The sequence below is a fragment of the Desmodus rotundus genome, chromosome 3 (assembly GCF_022682495.2).
Source record: "Desmodus rotundus isolate HL8 chromosome 3, HLdesRot8A.1, whole genome shotgun sequence".
Taxonomy (NCBI): domain Eukaryota; kingdom Metazoa; phylum Chordata; class Mammalia; order Chiroptera; family Phyllostomidae; genus Desmodus; species Desmodus rotundus.
The window spans coordinates 143895090-143917772 of record NC_071389.1 but is presented as its reverse complement, the minus strand read 5'-3'; the positions used below and the strand labels follow the sequence as shown (position 1 = coordinate 143917772).

Sequence of the window (22683 nt, the reverse complement as noted above, 5' to 3'; positions counted from 1 at the left end):
TTATTGCTGAAAGAAAAAAAGTTGAAAATCTCTTGGGCTTTACCAGATCCTCTGACATGGGTGTATTACCTAGAAAATTGGCATGGTTTTTATTTTATAGAAAAGGATAAAAAGAAAGCTTTATTTTAATTAGTCCAGTCATATTATGGGAAGAACTTTAATCCAGACATGACTGTTTTCTTTTTATTTCTTGGTTAAGTACATTGTGGTTTATGTATTAACAGTATATATGTAGTTAAATATCTGTATTGCCTATCTAGTTCATAAATGGCATCTGATTATCCCAAAGAGTAAATTCAAAATGACTAAACCTGTTGAACGAATAGTCTTTATAATAACACCATTAATTGAATGTATAGGTTTAATTAGTTTTCCCATAAAATTCCTTTTTAGGGGGAGCATGGGGATAATTGACAAAATTATTTAAACATGCATCTGGTTTATAAATATATAATAAGAATAGCCAAAATAATTTGGAAAGGAGATATGAGAACGGAGTCATCTTACTAAATATCACAACCTATTATAAAGATACGAGAATCCTAACTGCGTACTGCTGACCCACGAATACACTTACAGATCAGTGCACTAGAAAAGACTTTCCAGAAGTAGACCTTTATATGTAAATGAGTTTAATGTAATCAGAAAGCATTCTAAGAGTGATGGAGAATGGACCAAGTTAGCCAGGAAATGTAGGGAAAATTGAATCGTTATTGATAATTTTCCTTTGAAACTTTAAATTAAATTATTCTTCGTCAAATACAGAAAAATTAAAAGGCAAATAAATGGAAAAAATACTTGCTGCAAATGAAATATTAAGGGTTAATATTCTTAATATATCAAGTTCATAAAAATCAGTGAGAAATTTTCTAAGACAATTAGGAAAATGGGCAAATGATACAGCTGGGCAATAAAAATAAAAGAATTAAAATATATAAACATTTTAAATGTTCTAATTCACTAGTAACTAAAGGTTTGCAAATTAAAGCCGTAGAGATCTCCATCCACTTTATCTGGCCTCGATCTCATTGGGAAAAATTAAGTCATTAATATCTATATAAGGATTGTTTGGTTGAAATATTAGTTCAGCTTTTCTAGAGAAGAGTTTGCCATATGTGTTAAGATTTAACACATTCATTCCCTTATTTCAGTAATTCATAAAAAGATATGTGCACCATAGTGTAATAAATAATATATTGTAGTATAATAATGAAATATGAAGACACTGTGAATATCCAAAATTGCACTATAGTATGTTCTCTTTAAAAATGTTTATCCACAGGTAAAAGACTAAAAAGAATATTTTCTTTTAATCTGCTTTATGTTTTATATGATTACATTTATCAAAAGTAATTTTATATAGGAGATAAAATATTACTTGTGTTTCTACAGTTGAGGATGTCTCCGATACTTACTATAAAATAATTCAGTTCCAGGTATAACATGTATTTGTAGTTATTCTTTAGAGAGATTTTTAACATTGTAGACAGACTATTGAACAGGGACTGTATTTTGACTAGAGTCGCTATGTTAGTGTATGTGGTCCGGTGTGTTTCTGTTTTGTCTTACTTCCCTTTCATAGTAAAAATATGACAGTAAAATCTGATCTCAAAACCTCTGACTGCAGACAATATTAAGAAAGGAATTGGAGTGTCCTCTTATTTTTTAAACCATGATTAACTAATGACTCTACTCCTATGACTAGATTATATTTTTAACTATTTACATTTGTCTATTTTAGGCACTAAAATACTGCTTTCATATTAGGAAAACTTAAGCGAGTAGCTGCTGAGGTATCACCATGCTTAAAAGTTATGCTTGCCTTTTTTAATAAGGAGTAAAATTTAAATATTTATAATATGCAAAGTATTTTTTCCATTTTCAAAAAATGTTATTATCATAAATATCTTAACTGTTATTTCACCTAAAATTTATTTCTTAATTTTCTGTCCAATTTGTGGAAATAAGTAGCAGCTTAAGACTTCAAATGGAAATAGCATAGTTCCTTTAATTAAAAATATGTAAAGTGAATAAGAACCTTTTTAGATTATGGGCATTTTGAAACTACATATGTGGAGATATTTTACAAGTAAAAGTATATATTAAAGTCAGTAGTTTTAATACGTTCATATGAAATGTATTTACAAACTTAAGATTTGAATTAAACTGATACAATACTGAGATAGGCCATTTCCATCTCTAGAAATAAAAATATTGGTTATAAAGGTAATAACAAAGTAAACTTGGAATTATTTATGTTTAATAAAGATTTTATAAAGGACTAATATTCTGAAGAACAAGTTGCTGGAATATTGTTTGTTTACCCTATGTAGTTATTTTACCTGTTAGTTCATACAGCATTTGTTCTTGCCCTAATTATAATTTAAGAACATCTTTATTATGTACCAAATTCATTCTTTTTTTTGTTGCCTGCATTTTTCTCTCTTGCTACATTTGCCTTGATACAATACTGCCTTTCAAAAATCTTCTCAATGTATTCATTGCCTCAACTCTTAGCATTCCACATCAGAATACATTTCTATTTTTCTGTTAATTCATTTAAAGCTCTTATTTGAAATGGAAATGACTCCCCATAAGTAATTAAGCCAGGAAAAGGACATGGATTTTGGAGAGTGCCAGAACTAGCTAGCCATCTGGCTCTTAACAAGCTACTTGCTGCAAGTGTCATTTCATTAACTGCAAAGTGAGCATAATTATAGTTATGAGGATTAAATTATAGATGTATAATGTTTATAATGTCAAACGTAAGTGCTAATTGAAAAGTCAATCTGAAATTTTTGTATGATAAGGGCTCAATTTTACAAAAAATGTTACATTTTTAATTTATATTTAAGGTGATAGAATTAAAATATAGAATTAATCTAGTATAGTATTTAAATTTCCATTAAGATTAATGGCAATCGTATTTATTTTTGAAGTAGCATAGCTTTATAGGATGGAGGACTCACATATTCTTTTTTGGGAAAAAAAATGCAGAAATAGTCATGAAAAAATAGAAGCTGTCTTTCAAGCCTAAGTTTCCATGTCCTTTGTCAAAGTATTTAAAGAACTGCTGGTTTTGGTATTTCCTATTACATACTTTAAAACTTGATTTAGAAAGCACATAAAATGTAGATTTTACGTGACCGATCAAGATAGTATTAAAGTATTTTAAGTTCGTCACTTTTTGTCATTGTGCATCTAGACAATCTGAATCTTTGGGAATCGCTTATACTTACCCTGTCACTTAAACTAAAATGTAGAAATTCTTTAAGGATTCAGGTTTTAAAAGACAAAAGCAAAAACTGTATTTGTAAATAAGTTTTTTGTTCATTTCTCAGTAAATAGGAAAAGCTATTGCAGCACATTGCATCCTGTTGCCACAGAGAATAGAGAGTTTCCAGCACCCATTTGTGTTATGTGTGGGAGAGACAGATAACTGAATATATACTTATGGAATAAGCATGTTAATGTGCTTTAAGTCTTTTTACTTGCACCTGTGTATGTGCATGTGTGTGCATACATGTGTATAGGTGTAGGCATGAGTGTGCACTGGGGCATACCTTCCCTGTATACTCATAGACTGCTTAAATTTTATATTTTAATACTCAGAATACATGTTTTTAATGTGTACAATGTGTACAAAATACAGGTCTTGACTCTTTCTTAGTATATAGCAACCTTGATTTTTAGCACTTAGAGAAATTTTTTTAAAAAATAGGATTCAATTTTTTGTTGCATGTCTTTGAAGTTAGATTCAAGAATTCAGTCATCACTCATTGAGTGAACATATTTTGAATTGCTAATAGTTGCCTTGTACTTATTAATTACTGGAAATATAAAATAAAGTATTAATTATAAGGCTAATAATGATCTGTAAAAACCAGAAGACGCTTGAATTCTATTTGCTTCATACCTTTTTTTTTAAGTTTAAATGTGCCTATAGCTGCAAGACTAGCAATTCTGAATTTGATGATCAAGGTTATATTTCTTTGGATGCTTCTATTTTTGTTTAATACCAGGGTGGCTTGTTTTTTTTAGGGAATCAGTCTTTTTGTTTTTAATGGAGGGGTATGTTTTCTTAAATGTAAAAATATCAGTGGCTAGCATTGAGCGTGTAATTTTGGTTGATGTGGTTTTGTGTGTTTTACCTATTTCGCTTGTTGGGGTGAGTTTGTGTGTGTGTGTGTGTGTGTGTGTGTGTGTGTGTTTACCAGAGGCTTTGATAGAACTGCTGTGGCACAGTCCGCTTAAGCTGTTAAAATAATGAAATGGGAGTATAGAAGCTACAATACAACGTATTTGAAAATAAAAGTAAAAACAACTTTTAAAAAATATCATTAAAAAATTGTAAAAAATTGACATTGTCATGTTTATTTGTAATATTTTTTGCTTTTTATTTGCATCATCATCTGCTTTTAGCGAATGACCTCACTGAGTCTTGTTCAGGTTTGTACTAATGAAATAAAAAATTGAAAGTATGTTTTTGAATTATATACAAAGTATCCATCATAAATATTTTATAAGATAATCTGTTAAAAGTTAAGGGAGAAACCGTACTTTTCCAGGAAATTATTATTTTTTACATGTAAACAGAAAGAGGGTCCCTGAACTGTGTGGCTCAGTTGGTTGGGCATCATCCCTCAAAGCAAAAAGTTGTTGCTGGTTCAGTTCCTGGTTAGGACATATGCCTGGGGTGCAGGTCCAGCCAACGATGGATGTTTCTCTCCATCTCTGTCTCCCTCCCTCCCCCTCTCTAAAAATAAATAGTATATTTTTAAGAAAGAAAAGAAAATATGTTTCACTTACTGGCTTTTCTTTTTTCTAAAATTACCTTGATTCACTAAGATTGAAGATTATATTGTTTTTTTAGGATTAGTATTTATTATACTGATAGTACAAATTATCCTGAGGTTTTATTTATCTAGTTAAATAAACTGCATTATTCTAACTAATAGAGAAGCCAAATAATACTGGAATGTACTTGCTTAGAATCATTTTATTTTTGCATTCCTGATCTCCCCCGGCTTTTTTCCACTTTTGAATACTAGATTTTGCTAGTCTAGCATAGAAACTATAAATAGAATCTTTAGAACAGTTATGTCACAAAGGCCTTGTAAATTCTGCTCTCACTTGTAACGAAAGTACAACTCCTCATGTTTCTACTGTTCTCTTAACAGTAGCAGGATGTAAAAGGGACATAAATGAGATGATTTATTGCTGCGGGTGGTGTTTAAAATCTGAATGTTTTAAGTTTGATGGAGCAATGAAGAATGGGGCAAGCTATGAAGCTGCTCCAGTTAATCAAGGGTAGAAAGATATAATAGTGGTTTGTTTTGGTTGGTGTGGTATATGACACAGTGAGTTTGTTGATTGTATGAGTAGTATCTTAATTAATAGAGTATTTTGATTTAGGTTTATGTCTTAAGAAGAACTTGAGTCAAGTGCTTTATAAAAAGTTTAATGATTGACCACCTACCTCAATACATTTAAAATACTCTGTTCATTATAACTATGTAGAATAATTGGGTGCATTGTGAAAAATATTTTTTGTTTTCTTCCAGTGTGAAAAACTCAAATTATTGTCTCCCATCATATACTGCTTATAAGAACTATGATTATTCAGAACCTGGAAGAAACAATGAGCAGCCAGGCCTCTGTGGCCTAAGTAACTTGGGAAACACGTGTTTCATGAACTCGGCTATTCAGGTAGGTATTTCCAAACAATATGAAACTCGTATGTTTCATGGAAATCAGGGTTACAAGAAGAGTAGAGTTGGGTTTTACATTTCACATTATGAGTATTATATGTGCTTTGAGAGTTTCTTTTTACATGGAATATTTAAGCACACACATGTGACTCATTCATTCTAGTGCTGGTAGTAGAATATCAGTATCTTGTTCCTCAATTAGGTGGCATATGATTGATTACCACATAGTAGAAGACTAAATATCACTTCATGCAACAATGTAATTCCAAACAGAAAACTTAGGACTCTCTGAAAAGAAAGCTAGTGAGATCTCTGCATATTGAATAGAAGTCTCGGGTATTTTTGGACATTGGTGGGAATGTTAGAGAATAAATATTTTATGGTCACCAGTCCCCTAACTCTAAATAAAATTATTTTAAATCTTTTTTAATCGTACTGTGAAGTTAAGATTTTTAAAATGAGAAAATTTTATGGACCTCCTTTTAGATACATGTTTTAACACATCACTTTCTCTTAAAGATCCTTAATTTGGGGGTACAGGAGATCACTGCTCTTTTTTACCCTTTGTCTCTCCATGGAGCTTCCCTTTTTTTCTTGCTGTCTATACCCTCTTCCAACATAACTTGTTAAATATTTATGTCTTTGATGGATTTTGAAGTAACAAGATCCATTTATATTTTAATATCACTGTCACTATGTATAAAATTAGAGCTGGTTTTTTACTACCCCTTTCACAAATAAAATTCTTTTTCAAAAGCCCACAATAATGGTATACTGTTTCTGATATTTAAAATTTTTTCTGGTAAGTCTTCTCTTTTTTCTGAATTTTTATTTCTAAATCTGCCATTTTTTCTGTTCTCTATTCATATTTAATACTGAATCTCCTGTGCCTAGGAGGCAGATTCATAGGTGGAGAACAGATGACAGCTAGTGGAGGGGGCAGGGGTGCAGTTAGGGGATGGAGGGATTGAGCAAAAAGGAACCAGGACTCATGGGCATGGACAACAGTGTGGTGATTCCTGGGAGGAATGGAGTATAATGAGACTAAATGGCAATGGGAAATATATATATATATATATATATATATATATATATATATATATATATATATATATGATAAAGATTATATATTAAAAAAGATAAAGTGCAGAGTATGGATTACTAAGGACATTATTGCATATCTTTTTGACTCTGAGAAAAGTATAGGATACACATCCTATTTTGAATTTAGAATTTTTGAATTTTGAATTTAGAATTTTTTAACACACCATCAAAAATTCTAAATAAATCTTTTTGTACATTATTGTTAATCCAGTTGTTCCCTAAATTAACTATTGTCTTTGTAGCATTCTTGGGAAATTAGAATTAAACTGTCATAACTCTGCAGACCAGGGGTTAGCAGTCTTTAAAAATGTAATCATAATTGGTTATTTTCTGATTTCTTGGTTTACATTTGAACAACTCAGGAAATAGCCTATCTGTTCAGCAGATACTGTGTAAATTAATAAACTCTTTCTTTAAACCTTCTTTGATGAGTAATATAGTCTATACCTTAACGTGAGTTATCTTACTCAAAATTGTTTTTTCTAGGATCCTAGCACTAAGTAAATAAACAATTACATTTTTATTTTTATTTTTCTGGAAGAGGGGAAAGGGAACTCATCTGAGAAGAGCAAGCCAAAACATGTTATCCTTATAGTTATACTTAGATAACAAAGTAAAGTGTGTTGGTGTTGAGACTTCAGGTATAGGGATGGGTCAGATAAGTTGTAATTTTTTTTTTTTTTTGTATATCTGTTGGACTACTCAGCCTGATCACTGAAAATAATCTTTAGTACCGTCTCTGGAAGATGTTTCATATAAACAGTCAAAGTTACTTTGGTTCTAGAGACTTTATGTTTAGTATTCTAGTATAGAAAACCAATGTTGGTGCTTTTTCATAAGGATTAAGAAAATATTTTAACAGCATAGGCAATAAATACTTCAGTCTTTCAGAAGAAAACAAGAGTGTTCATGCTAATCTTTCATACAATACTGCATTCTAGTTTCCTGTGCCTTTGATATAGTCCATATACTGTTTGTTTCCATATGATTAACTGCAATTTCTCAAAAATGAGTATTGAAGTTAAATATTCACCCTAACCAGTATGGCTCAGTTGGTTGGGCATTGTCCCACAGAGCCAGAGGTCATCAGTTCGATTACGCAATTACTGATTGTGGTGCGTGCCTGCGGTGTATGTTAAGGCCACTGCCTGAGCGCCTGTGAGAGGCCACCAATTGATGTTTCTCTCACTCGCCTCCTCCCTCCTTTCCCCTCTCTTTCTCCCTCCCTTCCCCTCTCTCTAAATAAATAATTAAATAGAATTTTAAAGATTTTAAAATTAAATCTTCTAGTCAGCTATATTGAGCTAGGTTTGACATTTAACTTCTTTTTAACTTTTTTTATTATTATTGGTTTTAGAGAGAAAGACTAAGGGGGAGAGAGAAAAAGAGAGAAATCAATTTGTCATTGAACTTATTTATGCATTCTTTGGTTGCATCTCATATGTGCTCTGACCAGGGATCAAACCCACACTTTTGTCATACTAGGATGATGCTCTGACAGCTGAGCTACTCAGCCAGAGCCTCTTATATGTCTTTTAAGGTGTCAAACTTCATTTTATTAGTTTTTGCTACTGTTCACTGCAATTTCATTACAATATATATATAAGTTGGTAGAGGTAATGCTGTCCCTCTCTTACTATGTTTCACCTTCACAAGTACTATTTCAGCTGAGAGGTCACCATGAGGGTGAGGTTTATTAGGGTGATAGTTTGTTATTTTCTGGCTATAATCATAAAGTAAAAAAATTTTAATGAAATTTCAGTGAAGTATTTTAAGCAGTGGATATATTTTATGTCTGTATCTTGGTTGGAAATTGTATTTCTCTAAAATAAAACTCTCTAAGCAATTAGAGATGAGAAAATATGAGTTTTTATTTTTGCTACTTTTGACTATTAATCAATATCCAGAATTAGAAAAAACTAGTACTTCAGTTTTATTTTCTTAAATCTTCCTTGGTTTTTAATTGATTTACATGTAAGCTCTCAACCTGAAAAATCAAAATAAGAGGGAATATAAAATGGTGGTAGTAGCCTTTTTTCTGTTTTATAAACACACATGTAAGTTCTTAGGTCAACAGATGAAAATGATAAAAGATAACTAATAGAGTAGTTTTTTCCCCAAGTTTTATTATAAATTCAGTGAAATAGTAGACAATTCATGAACATCAGAAAATGTTACGAAATAACATTTATACTGATAATTTAAATTTTAATGTAATTTCTTAAGTTAATTTAGTAATCCTAAAAATGTGAGTGGACATTTTACATCAGATGGTATTGGTATATCTAAAAATAAATGAGTATGAAAAGTAAACCTATTTTTTTTATGTGACTGCGGGTTATGCTTAACCCATCAATAGCCTTAAAGTAATGAAATCTTTTGATTACTCATTATTAAAAACTAAACAACACCAATCTCAGTGTGTTTTGATGTTGTTATTCAATTTAATTATATTGGTGTTTAAGATTTTCTCTGATATAAAGATATTTGTATTGTTTCTCTGATGAGTGTAGTACTGTCATATAGTTTCAACTTATCAAGTTAATATCTAAGGTCAAAATTGTGAGATGCTTTTGGACAATAGATTCTGATCTTACAAAGATTATTAATTATTACTGTGAGAAGTTTATTTGTATTGTCTACATTTAAACAGAAGTGAAATTGCTTTGGTTAGATGAAGTGCCCAGAGTCCCATCTGCTTTCTGTTACTTTACTTAATGGCCCAAGAAACATTCTCATGGGATCTTCTTTAAAGAATAGTTTAAAAACCATATTCTGGCTAGAAAAAAGAAAAGAACACATCAAAAATTAATAATACAGCTCTGGCTGGTGTAGCTCAGTGGATTGAGTGCTGGCCTGCAAACCAAAAGGGTCACTGGTTCGATTCCCAGTAAGGGCACATGCCTCGGTTTCGGGCCAGGTCCCCAGTGCCGGGCGTGTGAGAGGCAACCACACAATGATGTTTCTTCCCCTCTCTTTCTGTTTCCCTTCCTTTCTCTCTAAAAATAAATAAATAAAATCGTTTTAAAAAAATAATACAGATTAGGAGCACAGACTATGGAATTACACTACTTGGATTAAACACGTCTCTCATACTTACTAGCTGTGTTATCCTACGCAAGTTATTTTTATAACTCATTTTTCCTATGAGGAAAAAAATAGTACCTATACATTAAGGGTTTTGTGGGTAGTAAGTAAGTTGATGAATATAAAGGTGCTAGGATAGTGACTGACACATCATAAAAGAATTAGGTATGTATTAGGTTGTTGTTTTGTGTTTTTAAACTCAAGGAGTTAAGCAGAGTGACTCTGGAAAAATTCTAAATTCCATAGCCCCTATATATGTTCTTATTTACAGGTCTTCTTCCACCTTGGCTGGACTTAGTAAATGAAGAAAGAATTGAATGTACTTTTCTTTTTCACTTAGTATTATTCAACAGTGGTATTTATCAGATAAATTTTCTGAACTGTGTTGGTTTAGTTCTCCCTAGGCAAGAGATATAATAACAAGGAACTGTGTATGAGTATTCAATCTACAAGGAACTCAAAATTTTTGAATTAGGTTTTCCTTGCCCTCAGCTTCCTGAGCAGTTATGATTGCAGGCACACACCACCATGTCCCCATGGTACAGTTAACAAAATAGTTTTCTAGTGCCCTAAATGTATTACTCCATTGAGAAAATGTCTAGTTCTTTCTAATTGGATGTAATTCTAATTACCATTAGTTGAGTAGATTCAGGAGCACTCCAACCTTGTCTTTTTCATTGTCAAGGCCTAGGAGGCTTATGATTGGCTTCCTGGAAGAAGCAACTCTTCAAATGGATTTGAAGCAGGGGAGTGATATGGTCTTTTCTACTGGAAAGCAGCATGGCGTAAGATGGTTGTTTTCAAACTTTTTACTTGGAATTAATAGGGCTTCTTAAATAGACTCTAGAAAGTCATTGAAAAAAAATGATTGTAATCAAGGACCTATTATTCCTGTCATACAGTGTTAAATCAGCTGTGATTCCATGCATTTTTTAAAGTCACTTTTTTCCTATGGTCTCTTGGGTTAGGAAAAAATTTATTCAGTAAATTCAGAAGAATGTTAAATAGAAAGTTTTAAAGTTTTTTTTAAAGACTTAATTAATGAGAATGAATAATACTACACAGAAATAACATTCTTTTAAAAAACTAGGTTCTCATTTTATTGTAAAAACAGTGAGAAAATCATTACCGAAGTTATTTTTTCTGTGTTCTAGTATTTCATAACTTTGAGTATGTTTAATGTAATGCTTTTCTACTCTCACCTTAAGACATTCTTTTTGCATTTATTGGAACAAATTCTTGGAAGCCCAGTTTAACATGAAGCTTTCTAATTTTACTCAAATTAACCAAACTTGTAGTTAAATAAATGAGTATAGTTTCCATTAAAAAAAAAAGGAAATGCTTAAACCCTGAGACATAAGAATTTTAAAACAAGATCTTGAAGAGAATTGCTTCTGCTGATAAACTGAGAATGTGGCTGAGTAAAACTTTTAAGTATTTTTTCCAAAAGCAGATTTTGATCTAATCCAAGAAATTAAACTGAATTATATGAGTTCCTTCCATATTATGTGCCAAAAATTACATGGCATACTATCATCAAAAATATTTTAAATTAGAATCAAATGACAACTTGATCAGGTCTTCTTTCCATTTTGATAAAATACAGGGAAACTACCTTACTTGTAGTAGAACCATTCAGTTTCTCAATACAAATACCGATGTTTTTACTTTTCCCATCGTTTAAACTAGGGTAAGGGAGAAGTATCCCATTTAAAAGGGAAATAGTGATAAAAGAGAATCTGAATTCTCAGGCAGATTATTTTGGGGAAGAGTTTATGTAGCATAACTCTGTATTTATTTTTATAACTGGGGGAGAGATTGTTCTCTGAAAGAATGCCTTGCACCTGTGTAACTTGGTTTTTGTTTTGGTTTTTGTTTTGGTTTTTTTTGTCATGGAAACATGCCTTTCTTAACTTCGGATACAGGGGCACACAATCTTTTGGGAGCTCTTCACATTCTTCTGAATTAATATACAAATTTCTCCAGGATTAATGCTTCTTTTTCTGATAATAGTGACTTTTAAATATTTTGTCTGACCCTAATTCTATAATAGGAAATGGTATGAATATAGAATACAGGGAAATAGAGGAGTTATTTCAAGGAGTTGTAAATAAGTGCATATGGTTCTAATACAGAATTGTTTTACATTACTCTGGCTGTAAAAGATCAATACTAATTTAATATAAATATACTTATGAGGTAGGATTACTTACAGTGATCACATCTTATAACAGTTATTGAAATGATTAGACTGAAGTATTTTGTGTTAATTTTAATAATTGTACAAATGATTTTTAATTATAATGGAAAGGAAGACATGAGAAGTGTCAATCTGTAATTTATAATAGTAACTACAAATTTGCCCTCCTCCAAAAAACCAAAGGGAACAAAAATGTGGTCTACGCTATTATAGTTTTCCCAATTTTTCTCCCTTTATTCCCCTTCCACCATCCCCCTCTTAGTTCATGTTCATGCGTTGTACGTATAACTTCTTTGAGTCCTCTGTTTCCTATACCATTTTTATCTATCCCTGTCTATTTTATGCCTACTAATTATGCTGCTTCTTCCCTGTATCTTTTCCCCCCTATTCCTCCCTTCCCCCTTCTCACTGAAATCCCTCTGTGTAATGTCCATTTCTCTGATTCTGTTCCTGTTCTGGTTGTTTGCTTAGTTTTTGTTTTCATTGTTTTTCTTTTCTTTTAGATAGATTCATTTGTTGATAGTTGTGTTTGTTATCATTTTACTGTTCATATTTTTGATCTTCTTTTTCTTAGATAAGTCCCTTTAACATTTTATATAATAATGGCTTGGTGATGATGAACTCCTTTAACTTGACCTTATCTGGGAAGCACTTTATCTGCCCTTCCACTCTAAATGACAGCTTTGCTAGATAGAGTACTCTTGGATATAGGTCCTTGCCTTTTCATGACTTCGACACTTCTTTCCAGCCCCTTCTTGCCTGCAAGGTTTCTTTTGAGAAATCAGCTGATAGTCTAATGGGAACTCCTTTGTAGGTAACTGTCTCCTTTCCTCTTGCTTCTTTTAGGATTCTCTCTTTGTCTTTAATCTTTGGTAACTTAATGATAATGTGCCTTGGTGTGTTACTCTTTGGGTCCAACTTCTTTGGTACTCTGAGCTTCCTGAACCTCCTGGAAGTCTATTTCCTTTTCCAGATTGGGGAACTTTTCCTTCATTATTTGTTCAAGTAAGTTTTCAATTTCTTGCTGTTGTTCTTCTCCTTCTGGCACCCCTATAATTCAGATATTGGAGTGTTTCAGGTTGTCCCAGAGGTTTGTAAGACTCTTCACTTTTTTGAATTCTTGTTTCTTCATTTTGTTCTGGATGGATGTTTATTTTTTTCCTTTTGTTCCAAATCGTTGCTTTGAGTCCTGGTTTCCTTCCTCTCACTATTGGTTCCCTGAATATTTTGCTTTATTTCACTTTGGGTATCCTTCATTTATTTTTTCATTTTTCGACCAAGCTCTATCAGATCTGTGAAGATTTTGATTACCGGGACTTTAAATTCTCCATCAAATAGGCTGGCTATGTCCTTATTGCCTAGCTCTCTTTCTGAGATTTTGCTCTGTTCTTTCATTTGGGCCATGTTTCTTTGTCTTGGTGCACCTGATAAGTTGTAAGGGGTCAGGGCCTTAGGTATTCACCTGGGCAGGGCAACCCTCCTTGCAGTGCTGCTGCCTATGTGGGAGGGGCCAGAGAGGGAACAGTGCGGCCTACCTGCTCAGCTCTAGCCCACTTTTCAACTCTTGTGTGACACTGGGAGTTTCTCCCACCGTGGCAACCGCCCAAAGTCCACAGTCAGCTCAGTCTCAGTTTCACCTTCAACCAGTCCTGCAGTGCAGTCTGCTGCCTTACCAGTCTGGTTGTTCTGGTTGATTTTTTTCTTTAATTCCTTGTTTGTCGGAGTTCCATGAAGTTTGATTTTCTCACACTTTTGGTTGTTTATATTGATTTTAGATTGGTCATTATCCTCCTGTTTGATTGTGTGAGGAAGTGAATGGTTCCTACCTCTGCCTCCATCTTGATGGGAACTACTGTTGTTTTTTCTTAAACCCTTTGACTGTCTTGCCTACCTAAAATATTGGCATTCATTTCACTATTAGCCAATTTTTCATTATTAATGGGATAGTAGATAAGATACTAAATATTAAAATTGAATTCATAAGCTTTAGATTTTAAAATAAATGTAACTTACACCTATGTTTATTAATGTTATTAGGACCATTTGGTTTTAGCAGCTTCCCATGAAGTGAATATCTAAACTTAAGATCCCTCATTAAATACCCCGTTACTTAAAAAAAAGAAAAGAAATTAGACAATTGCTGTTATAGTTTAGTAATTTTAAAACCTTATTGAAATACACATACCAGAAACTTTATAGCATTGTTGTTGGTGTAATCATTATCATAGAAGTTTTCAAATTTATCTCTTTTGAAAGTGGTTCTTCTGTCCAGTGTCTTCATTTAGCTTTTAAAATGGAAATCAATGGTCTTTACATAATGTGGCTTTTTAACACCGATATCTCTAGTTACACGATGACTCATGGCAAATAACAGAGTAGTCTTTTTGACATACCAGAGTTCTCCTCCTCAGTTCTATAGATGAAGGGGGGGGAGCATTGGCCTTTCTTTGCTAGCCAACAAAACGTTTCCTGTTAGTTCTTGTATTTTCTAGAGTTTTCATAATATTCTTTATTGAATTCAAGTTTTGTGCAGAGAAGAAATTCCATAGACTTTGAGGAGGAGGGTGACAGCAGGCACTTTAAATGAAGTTCAATTTTATTCATGCCTTATACATGTTGACTGTATTCATGATATATGTTAAAATGTTACAACATTCCTGTTCGGTTAAATAATACTATATTTAAAACTACTTTATATAAAATTCCAGTATTTTAAGTAGAGTATATGCCAGTTCTCTTTTCACTGACTAATTGGAAGAGCAGTAAACATAGTTAAAGTAAGGTACAAAATAGACAGGGTGAGGTTAAGGAAATGTAGAAGCCAAATAACTTACATGTACAACCCATAGATATGAACTAAGGTGGGGGAATGCTGGTTGGAGGCGGGGTTCAGGGTGGAGGGGAATATAGGGAAGAAAACTGGACAACTATAATAGCATAATCAATAAAATATATTTTAAAAAATAAATAAATAAAAGGAAAGTTATATTCACATATTTTATTTACCTAAATATGTTCTTTAAATAAAGCTTGAAGAGAGATTTGGCAACGCAAAATAGAAAACCAGGGCTATGGTTGTATTTGCTTTCTCAAAGTAGGTGATGAAGCTTCTGAATTTATCTTACGAATATATTGAGATTTGCCTTTCCTAGGGGAAAAAGTAACAAAAGATAAAACAGATGTCTTAAAAAGAACTCATTTTTAAATTCTACTTGATGAAGGGGCAGGCTTCTATTTGTAGTTTATCATTGTAAAAGTCTTTATCAGTTTCCTGCCTCATCTATTTAATTACAGAACTATAGCCAGTATCCCCGTATTAACAGAATGCTTCAGGATCGTATAGTTCCTTTTCAGAATATTTTTACTCTCGTCATGACAAATTGAAAAAGAGTAACATGGCAAATGTGAAAATTCTTTATTCATCGAATCTTAAAATCCAGAAAAAATAATTTCCGGTATTCTAAAATTATCTTAACCAGGGATTACTTCAGGTTTTATTTTTTAAATCATAATAAAATGTTTTCCTCATTTTAGAATGGGTTTTTATTTTTGGTATTGATTAGTTGAAGGTGTAGCTACTTTTTATTAAAAAGTTGTGAGGGGCATTACATTTGGATCAGTTGCAGAATGAGTTATGCAACTCAAAGGCTTTAGGTAATCAAAAATTAAGTTTGTTTTCTTTCCTGTTCTAGTTACCGGTTTACTAAAGTAGTGAGCATACATGATCACTTGAAAATTGGGCTTCTGGAGCAACTGAACAGAAAGGGAGTGGTTCATATTCAGCATTACAAAAGACAACTTTCTCTTTTTGAAGGGGATTACTTTGGCTATTTTCCAGGTACTGGGGAAATTCCAGATTCATTACAAATTATTGGGATGGCTACTAATTATTCATTTCCTAAAACATTGGTTACCAACTTGAGATTTGACAACATAGTAGAACTTTATTTCACTTCATTAGTTTTTTAAAAAACTATGTAGAACTTTATAGTGAAATACAAAATTAAGACTATGAGTCACTTTTTTCAGAGAGCTCTAGAAACATCAGTTTTATTGATAAAATTATTTAATAGGGGCAATTTAAGAAAATCATGTAAGAGCAGCGGGATCTGTGCCTGTGCATATAAGGAAGGCTTATGTGCAGAGCACTGTAGCTTTTCCAAATAATTAAAGAATGAAAGAAAACTTTATTTTGTATAATATTCTAACATTAAGAAGTTGGGTTAAGGGTGCAAATTTATAACTAGAGAGTTTCTCAGAGACTTAAGACGTTATAAAATAGTGGAATGGCGTATGCATTTTTAAAAAATTCTCATGGTGGCAGTGGTTAAAGGTCTGTGTGCCTTGAACTATGTAGCAGAATGTCTGCTCAGTGAGACATTTGTTATTTAAAAGAATTCTCTTTAGAAGTTTTACGTCTTGTTCTAGATTGAAGATTTGGGGGAAAGGGTCTTCATAAAAATGTATTTTTATTTTTTCTTTACATATCTTTTATTTATATGGATTTATCTTGACAGTTTTGGAGGCATTCACAATACTAGTTATTTTCCTTATTAGGCAAGCCTCTTCAGGCATTAGTTGGACTTTTAATTTTGAATTGTAGAACTTTTAGATAGGTTGTAGTTATATAACAGGGTGCAATTCAGATTTCTTCAGTCAAGTGTTTTCCTTCTCCTCTCAGTCTCTGTAAGGACTGCTTCTAATCTTTCTACCATATAAGTTTTCATTCATTCAGCACCTTATTGAGGTATGTGCCAGGCACTGCGCTAGATCCTGAGGTACAAAGGAGAATAAGACATGGACTCTGCTCTTAAGATAAATTCAGTATAAGTGAGTTCAAGGTATAGAGTTTTTCCCAGAGGAAGGAATATTTGTTCTTCCTTGAGGTGCTAAGATATAACATTTGTAAGAGGTGCTGTGATGAGTGTTAAAGAATAAATACATTCTAAGAAGGGGGGGAGTACATTAAGGCTCAGTCTTAATACATTAAACCAAAGAATATGTCTTAAGATCCCAATTCAAATTCACATTCAAGAATACTCATTACTTAGAGTTTCTATTTTATATTCATGTGTAAACACAAGTAGAGAACCACAAAGCCACTTTGAAGAACACTTAGCAGTCACGTCCGCTCACAAAGTGATTGGCTTGCATGTACACCAGCCCTTTCATCATTCCTTATGAATCAGCAACTTTTCATAACATCTCATGTCCTGAACCTTCCAGTTAGGCAACTAGTCGTTAAATCACGAAGGCTAAATTAATGAATGCCAAAAGTCTACCATATAATAAATACGAAATTTAGTTTTTTAATCCTTAGGTCTTCAAATGCTCTTGTCAATTTTGTACATTATTAACTTACCTAGGGATCATTAAAAAATTTTAAATGTAGAAATATTTAGCCTAAAGAGTAGATTTTACTGTTCATTAATGTAAATTTTTTTCTTTTTGTCTTTTTCATTAAGAACTATAACTATTGGTACAGAATCTTTTTCTTTAGACTGATTATTGCTTTACTTTTAACATGGTATTTGACAAAATTCCACTCATTTTTAGAGCCAACTCTAGGCCTAACTATGATATAAACAAAATGTGACTTATGATAGTATATTGCACGATCAGGCACATTACTTCATATGTGGATGGAATTTTTTTTCGTGATGAATTATAAGAGCTAGTTCTCCCTATAATACTGAACTGTTAGCATTTGTCAATGTCAGGCAGTTGAAATCAAATGAATTAACAGACGAAGTTCAAAGTGATAAGTGACCCATAGAGTGTCACAGAACTCATAAGTAGCCACAAAAATAGCATATTAATACTGTTTACATAATTTATTTTGTTTTTATGATACATTCGTATATATTTTCAGTTTCTGCTAAGAAAAACCACATATGTTAAGAATGGATGACTTTTGTTCTGTTGTACAGTTTTAAGAAGCATTGAGGGTAAGATAGATCTGCCTGGGCAAAACACATTGCATGTGATTTCTAGTCCATATTATATTACTCAGTAAAGTATCTCACAAGTTAAAAAGGAAAGTTCCTGTGTTGACACATGTATGAATTTTGATGTATATGTGTCTTAAGAAAGGAATTGTTTGGGAAACAGTCCCAGATAGAAAAGTGATACTTTTTATAGTAGAAGAATCTTTGAGAGAGATGCTTCAAACTCTGGTTTTGATTTTTATTATTGAACTAATGAAAATTACTTTTAAATATATTTAATGATACCAGACTACATATCCAATAATCTTGTATTTGGCAAGCTGTTTTTCTAAGACAGCCTCATGTTAAAATATTTAATAATGAGTTGCGTAAATTACAAATAAAGCTTCATGAACAACTGTAAGGAACTGCCTTCTTTCTTCTACCAGAGTGATGGCATTTAATACTGATACCACCTGGGGCATGGAAATATTTTAGTTGTTTTAACTGTATTCCAATTGTACCGTTAAAGTTGTGTCAGAAGTTATGAGAATTTTTTATATTTTAATTGGTCTTTATATAATTTCAAGAATATAGTAACTCATCTCAAGTGTACATTTCTGTGATACAAGATGTGTGCCCACCACAAAATAATGTTACTTTCAAGGAGAAAAGAATGGTATTTTCAAGATGAGGAAGAAAAGTCTGACATCAGTTTAGTTGTTAAACTATTATGCTCTCTGCATTAGTAGAACAATTAAACTGGTTGTTGAATTTCTGTATTTATATATGTGTTTGTATAAATTTTTAGAAAATGTATCTTGTAAGTTTCTTAAAACATTATGTTCAATTAGTGTGCTTTTGGGGGCCATTTAGGACTTAACAGTTTAAACATAAGATTTATCTCAAAATATATTGGTTATATCTTGATGGGAATTTACTTATCATTAAAACTATTTGTGTTTTTTTGTTGTTTAGCTTGTAATTACATTCATTTACAAACTGTCATGTGTCACTGTGAAAATAAACCCTAGTCTCTGTGTCAGGGACATTTTAAAACTCCAAGCAGACACACTACAGAGATGATAGTGAATTGAATGAAAGTCCAACAAAGGGGGGTTAATAGGTGCTGCTCTTCTTTTAGTATAGTATTCAGGTAGAAGGACTTAAACTTGGTATTATTTATTATAAGCAAATATGTTGTTGCCTTGGTTAGTACTAGAGTACTCTGTGCCAAACATAGAAAGAAAAGAGTAAAAAAACCAAGAGGATAAATACATTAGTAAATATAGGCAAAAACATTTTTATTAAGCATACATTTATTGTGCACGTGCTAAGTGCCAAAGGACATGGGAGCTCAGTGCTGGGGATACAGAGTATATCATGACTTCTGCTCCCGTGGAGGTCTCAGTCCATTTGGCAAGACAGACAAACTAAAAACTAAAGTTGCAGTATATTATAAAATAAATGATGTAATGAAAGTGAGCGCTAAGCAAGGTGGAAAAACACAAGAGGAAACACTGTACGGGAGTCAAAGAAGGCTTCCCAGACAGGACACCTGAATCTTGATGGCTTAGTAGAAGCAAGACAAAGAAGGTACATTTTAAATAGACAGAGTGATGTTGCAAACTTACAGAGAGAGAACACGTGGAGCCACAAGTAATCAGCCAAGGCTGGGTTGGAGTTTTTAAAAACAAAAGTATTGACAAGGGATGAGGCTATAGGGGTGGAAAAGGTAGACTCTTCTAAAGAGCTGGGTTTTAATCTGAAATTGCTATGAAAGGGTTTATAGCAAAGAACATGATTAGATGTAAATTTTAGAAAGATCACTCTGGATACTACTAGAAAACGTAAGAAATTTTCAATTATATTTGGAAGCTCTTCGCAAGATAAGGATACATGTGAATAATTACGTGAAAGCGACATTCAGGAATTAGTTTGTACAACTAAGTTCTTTGAGGTGTTTCATAAAGCCATAAATTGGGTTCTTTGTGTAACTGTGTTACAGACAGTAGTGGAATATTCTTAGTATAACCCTGAGCTGTGATCAAATATAAGGATTTGAAAAATGAATTGATAATTGTTGGAAATGCTGTCTGACCTCTCCTTTGCTTCATTGACTATTTAGTTTTGATCCTCATTATATAAATCAGATAATACTTCTAAGTGACGGCACTTATGCACTAGGTAGCTGTGATGTATTCTGGGTTGTCTGGCCCTATCAATCAAAAGGAAAAGAGAAAATGAAACTCAGAAGGTGTGTAACATTATGAAAGGTTGAGATTTAAAAGGAGTTAAGAAGAAAGGTAGAAAAGTATCCTTTCCCTGTTTGCCTCCTATGTTATAACCTACCTCTACTTGCTCACATAAAATTTTTTTCTGCTGAAAATGGCATGTTAATGATTTTAAAGCTTATATAGCCCACCCCAGATATTTTTAACTGTTTATATTATTTTTCATTGCTTAAGAATTATACAACAAATTTCATATTATAAACAACCTTCCCTCTTGCCTTGATATAGGGGCTAGACTACTAATTTGGACAGTGTTATTTTTATTATATAAAAAAATCCAAAATAGATATTATGGTTAATTGAGTAAACATAAATTGACTTGTAATTGAAACCACAGAATAGAATGCAATAATTTATTTTAACAAATTGAATATGCTTAATTTCGGACTTTTAGCCAAACAGTACAGGGTATACAGTCAGAGCTAATAGCACCCCAGTTATCAGCATGAACTCAGCAGGCTGAACCTTTCATGGCTATTAAGATCATTTAACTTAATCCAAGTGAGTGGTGAGCAAGCTTTGAAAACCTCTGATTTCCATTAATATAAATTCAAGTTCCCATAAGAGTGGGTTTCTTCTTCTTTATCTACAACCAACTGTACTTAAAGTACTTTGCCACCTGACTCCAAGACAGATATCTTCCTGCAGCAAACCATAAGTTACCTATATGACTATATGTCTGTGTCATTCATTATATATCCCACTTAATGACTCTAGACCTCTAAATGATAAAGTTATAGTAGGTTTATATTATATGGTGTTACCAACTTTAAATTATCCCATCTTGAAATACAGTAGAATTCTACTTAGCCATAAAAAAGAAATTTTTACCCTTTGCAACAGTATGGATGGACCTGGAGAACATTATGCTAACTTATGAGAACTTCTGCGTAACTTTCTAAACTTTGGACAAACTAGTTCAGACAAACCATTTCTCAACCCTTACCTGTGATTAGTGGAATAAGCCAGTTCAAGAAAGACAAATACCACATGATTTCACTCATAAGTGGAATCTAATGAACAAACCAGACTAACAAGCAAAACAGAGACAGACTCATAGATGGAGAGCAGATGACAGCTAGTGGGGTAGGGAGGGTGGTTAGTGGGTGGAGGGATTGAGCGAAAAGGAAAAAGGACACATGGACATGGACAACAGTGTGATGAGTGCTGGGGGGAGGGCGGTATAAGGGGACTAAATGGTAATGGAAAAAAACCACAATAAAGATTAAATTAAACAAAAATAAAATATTGTGGAAAAACTACTTCTGCTGTCTATTTTAAATCCTAGATTATTTAATTCAAAATGGAAAAGAGTTGGAGAAGTAACTTATAGTTTTAATCTTGCCATAAAGGAAAATTGGATTATGATATTGAAGAAGAGCTTGAAGAAGTAAGAACACACTTAGCCAGAGTTCACATAACAAAAGTTTATTTTCTTAGGTTCATCTAATCTGCACTATTCCGTCTGAAAGTGGTAGACTAAATGGAAAACTTAAAGGCTGCTCTTTTATGATAAGGAATTGACCATGAAAGCAGTAAATACTCTTTTAAGTTAATTTCATGCTTGCACTTTATCTCAGTTTTTACCTACTGAGGCTAATTTGCAGGTGCCTGGGATGAGTAGACAATCCATAATTTCTACCAATCAAGTAAAAGAAGGAAAGAAAACTCTGAGCTTCCCTCCCAGTTAACAGGTAGTTTGCTGTGGTTAAAATTAATGCAGAATTTACAGCAACAAATATTAGTATTACCATTTATTATAAATAATTGATTTGAAATTTGGGAAATGAATAGTTGAGTGCATCATTTGAGCATTTATATATGACCACTTACTTATTAGTGCAAGAGGCTAAAATTTAAATTTTTCTCTGTATGTTATGGCAAATCAATTTGTTTCTCTCTTCATTTTTAACATGTTTAACATGTGTGGTTACTTTGACTTGAAAATACATTTTATTCTTTGCAGTGTTTGAGCAATACACCTCCACTTACTGAATATTTCCTCAATGATAAGTATCAAGAAGAACTGAATTTTGACAATCCCTTAGGAATGAGAGGTGAAATAGCTAAATCTTATGCTGAATTGATCAAGCAAATGTGGTCTGGAAAATTTAGCTACGTCACACCTAGAGCCTTTAAGGTTAGTAGAGTAAATACATTTTCAGAGATGGCTATATCACCCCCAAGAGGACAAAAATGGTTTTGGGGGAAAGGGGAAAAAATCATAGCTATTACAGTGGTTTGTAGCCCTGCAGTGGTTTTGTAGCACATAAATAGATAAACAGTAATATTTGTGGTACTAAATTTCTAGCTGGGGGATGGGACAGATGATTAGTTTTAAAATGTCTTTAAAAGTCTCT

At 32.5% G+C, this 22683-nt stretch overlaps 1 protein-coding gene across 4 annotated transcripts in view; it reads left to right on the top strand.

Moving 5' to 3' along the window:
• USP15 (ubiquitin specific peptidase 15) overlaps nucleotides 1–22683 on the top strand; it is a 107573-nt gene that overhangs the window by 66292 nt on the left and 18598 nt on the right. For 2 of the 4 annotated variants that reach the window (XM_024576441.3, XM_024576440.3), the window contains 2 exons: nucleotides 5565–5709; nucleotides 22290–22463. In XM_024576441.3, coding sequence (XP_024432209.1) covers nucleotides 5565–5709; nucleotides 22290–22463 — 319 coding nt within the window. Of the gene's footprint in view, nucleotides 1–5564; nucleotides 5710–15794; nucleotides 17368–22289; nucleotides 22464–22683 lie in introns of those variants that run through there. The other 2 variants (XM_053921224.2, XM_024576442.3) reach the window with 2 other exon arrangements.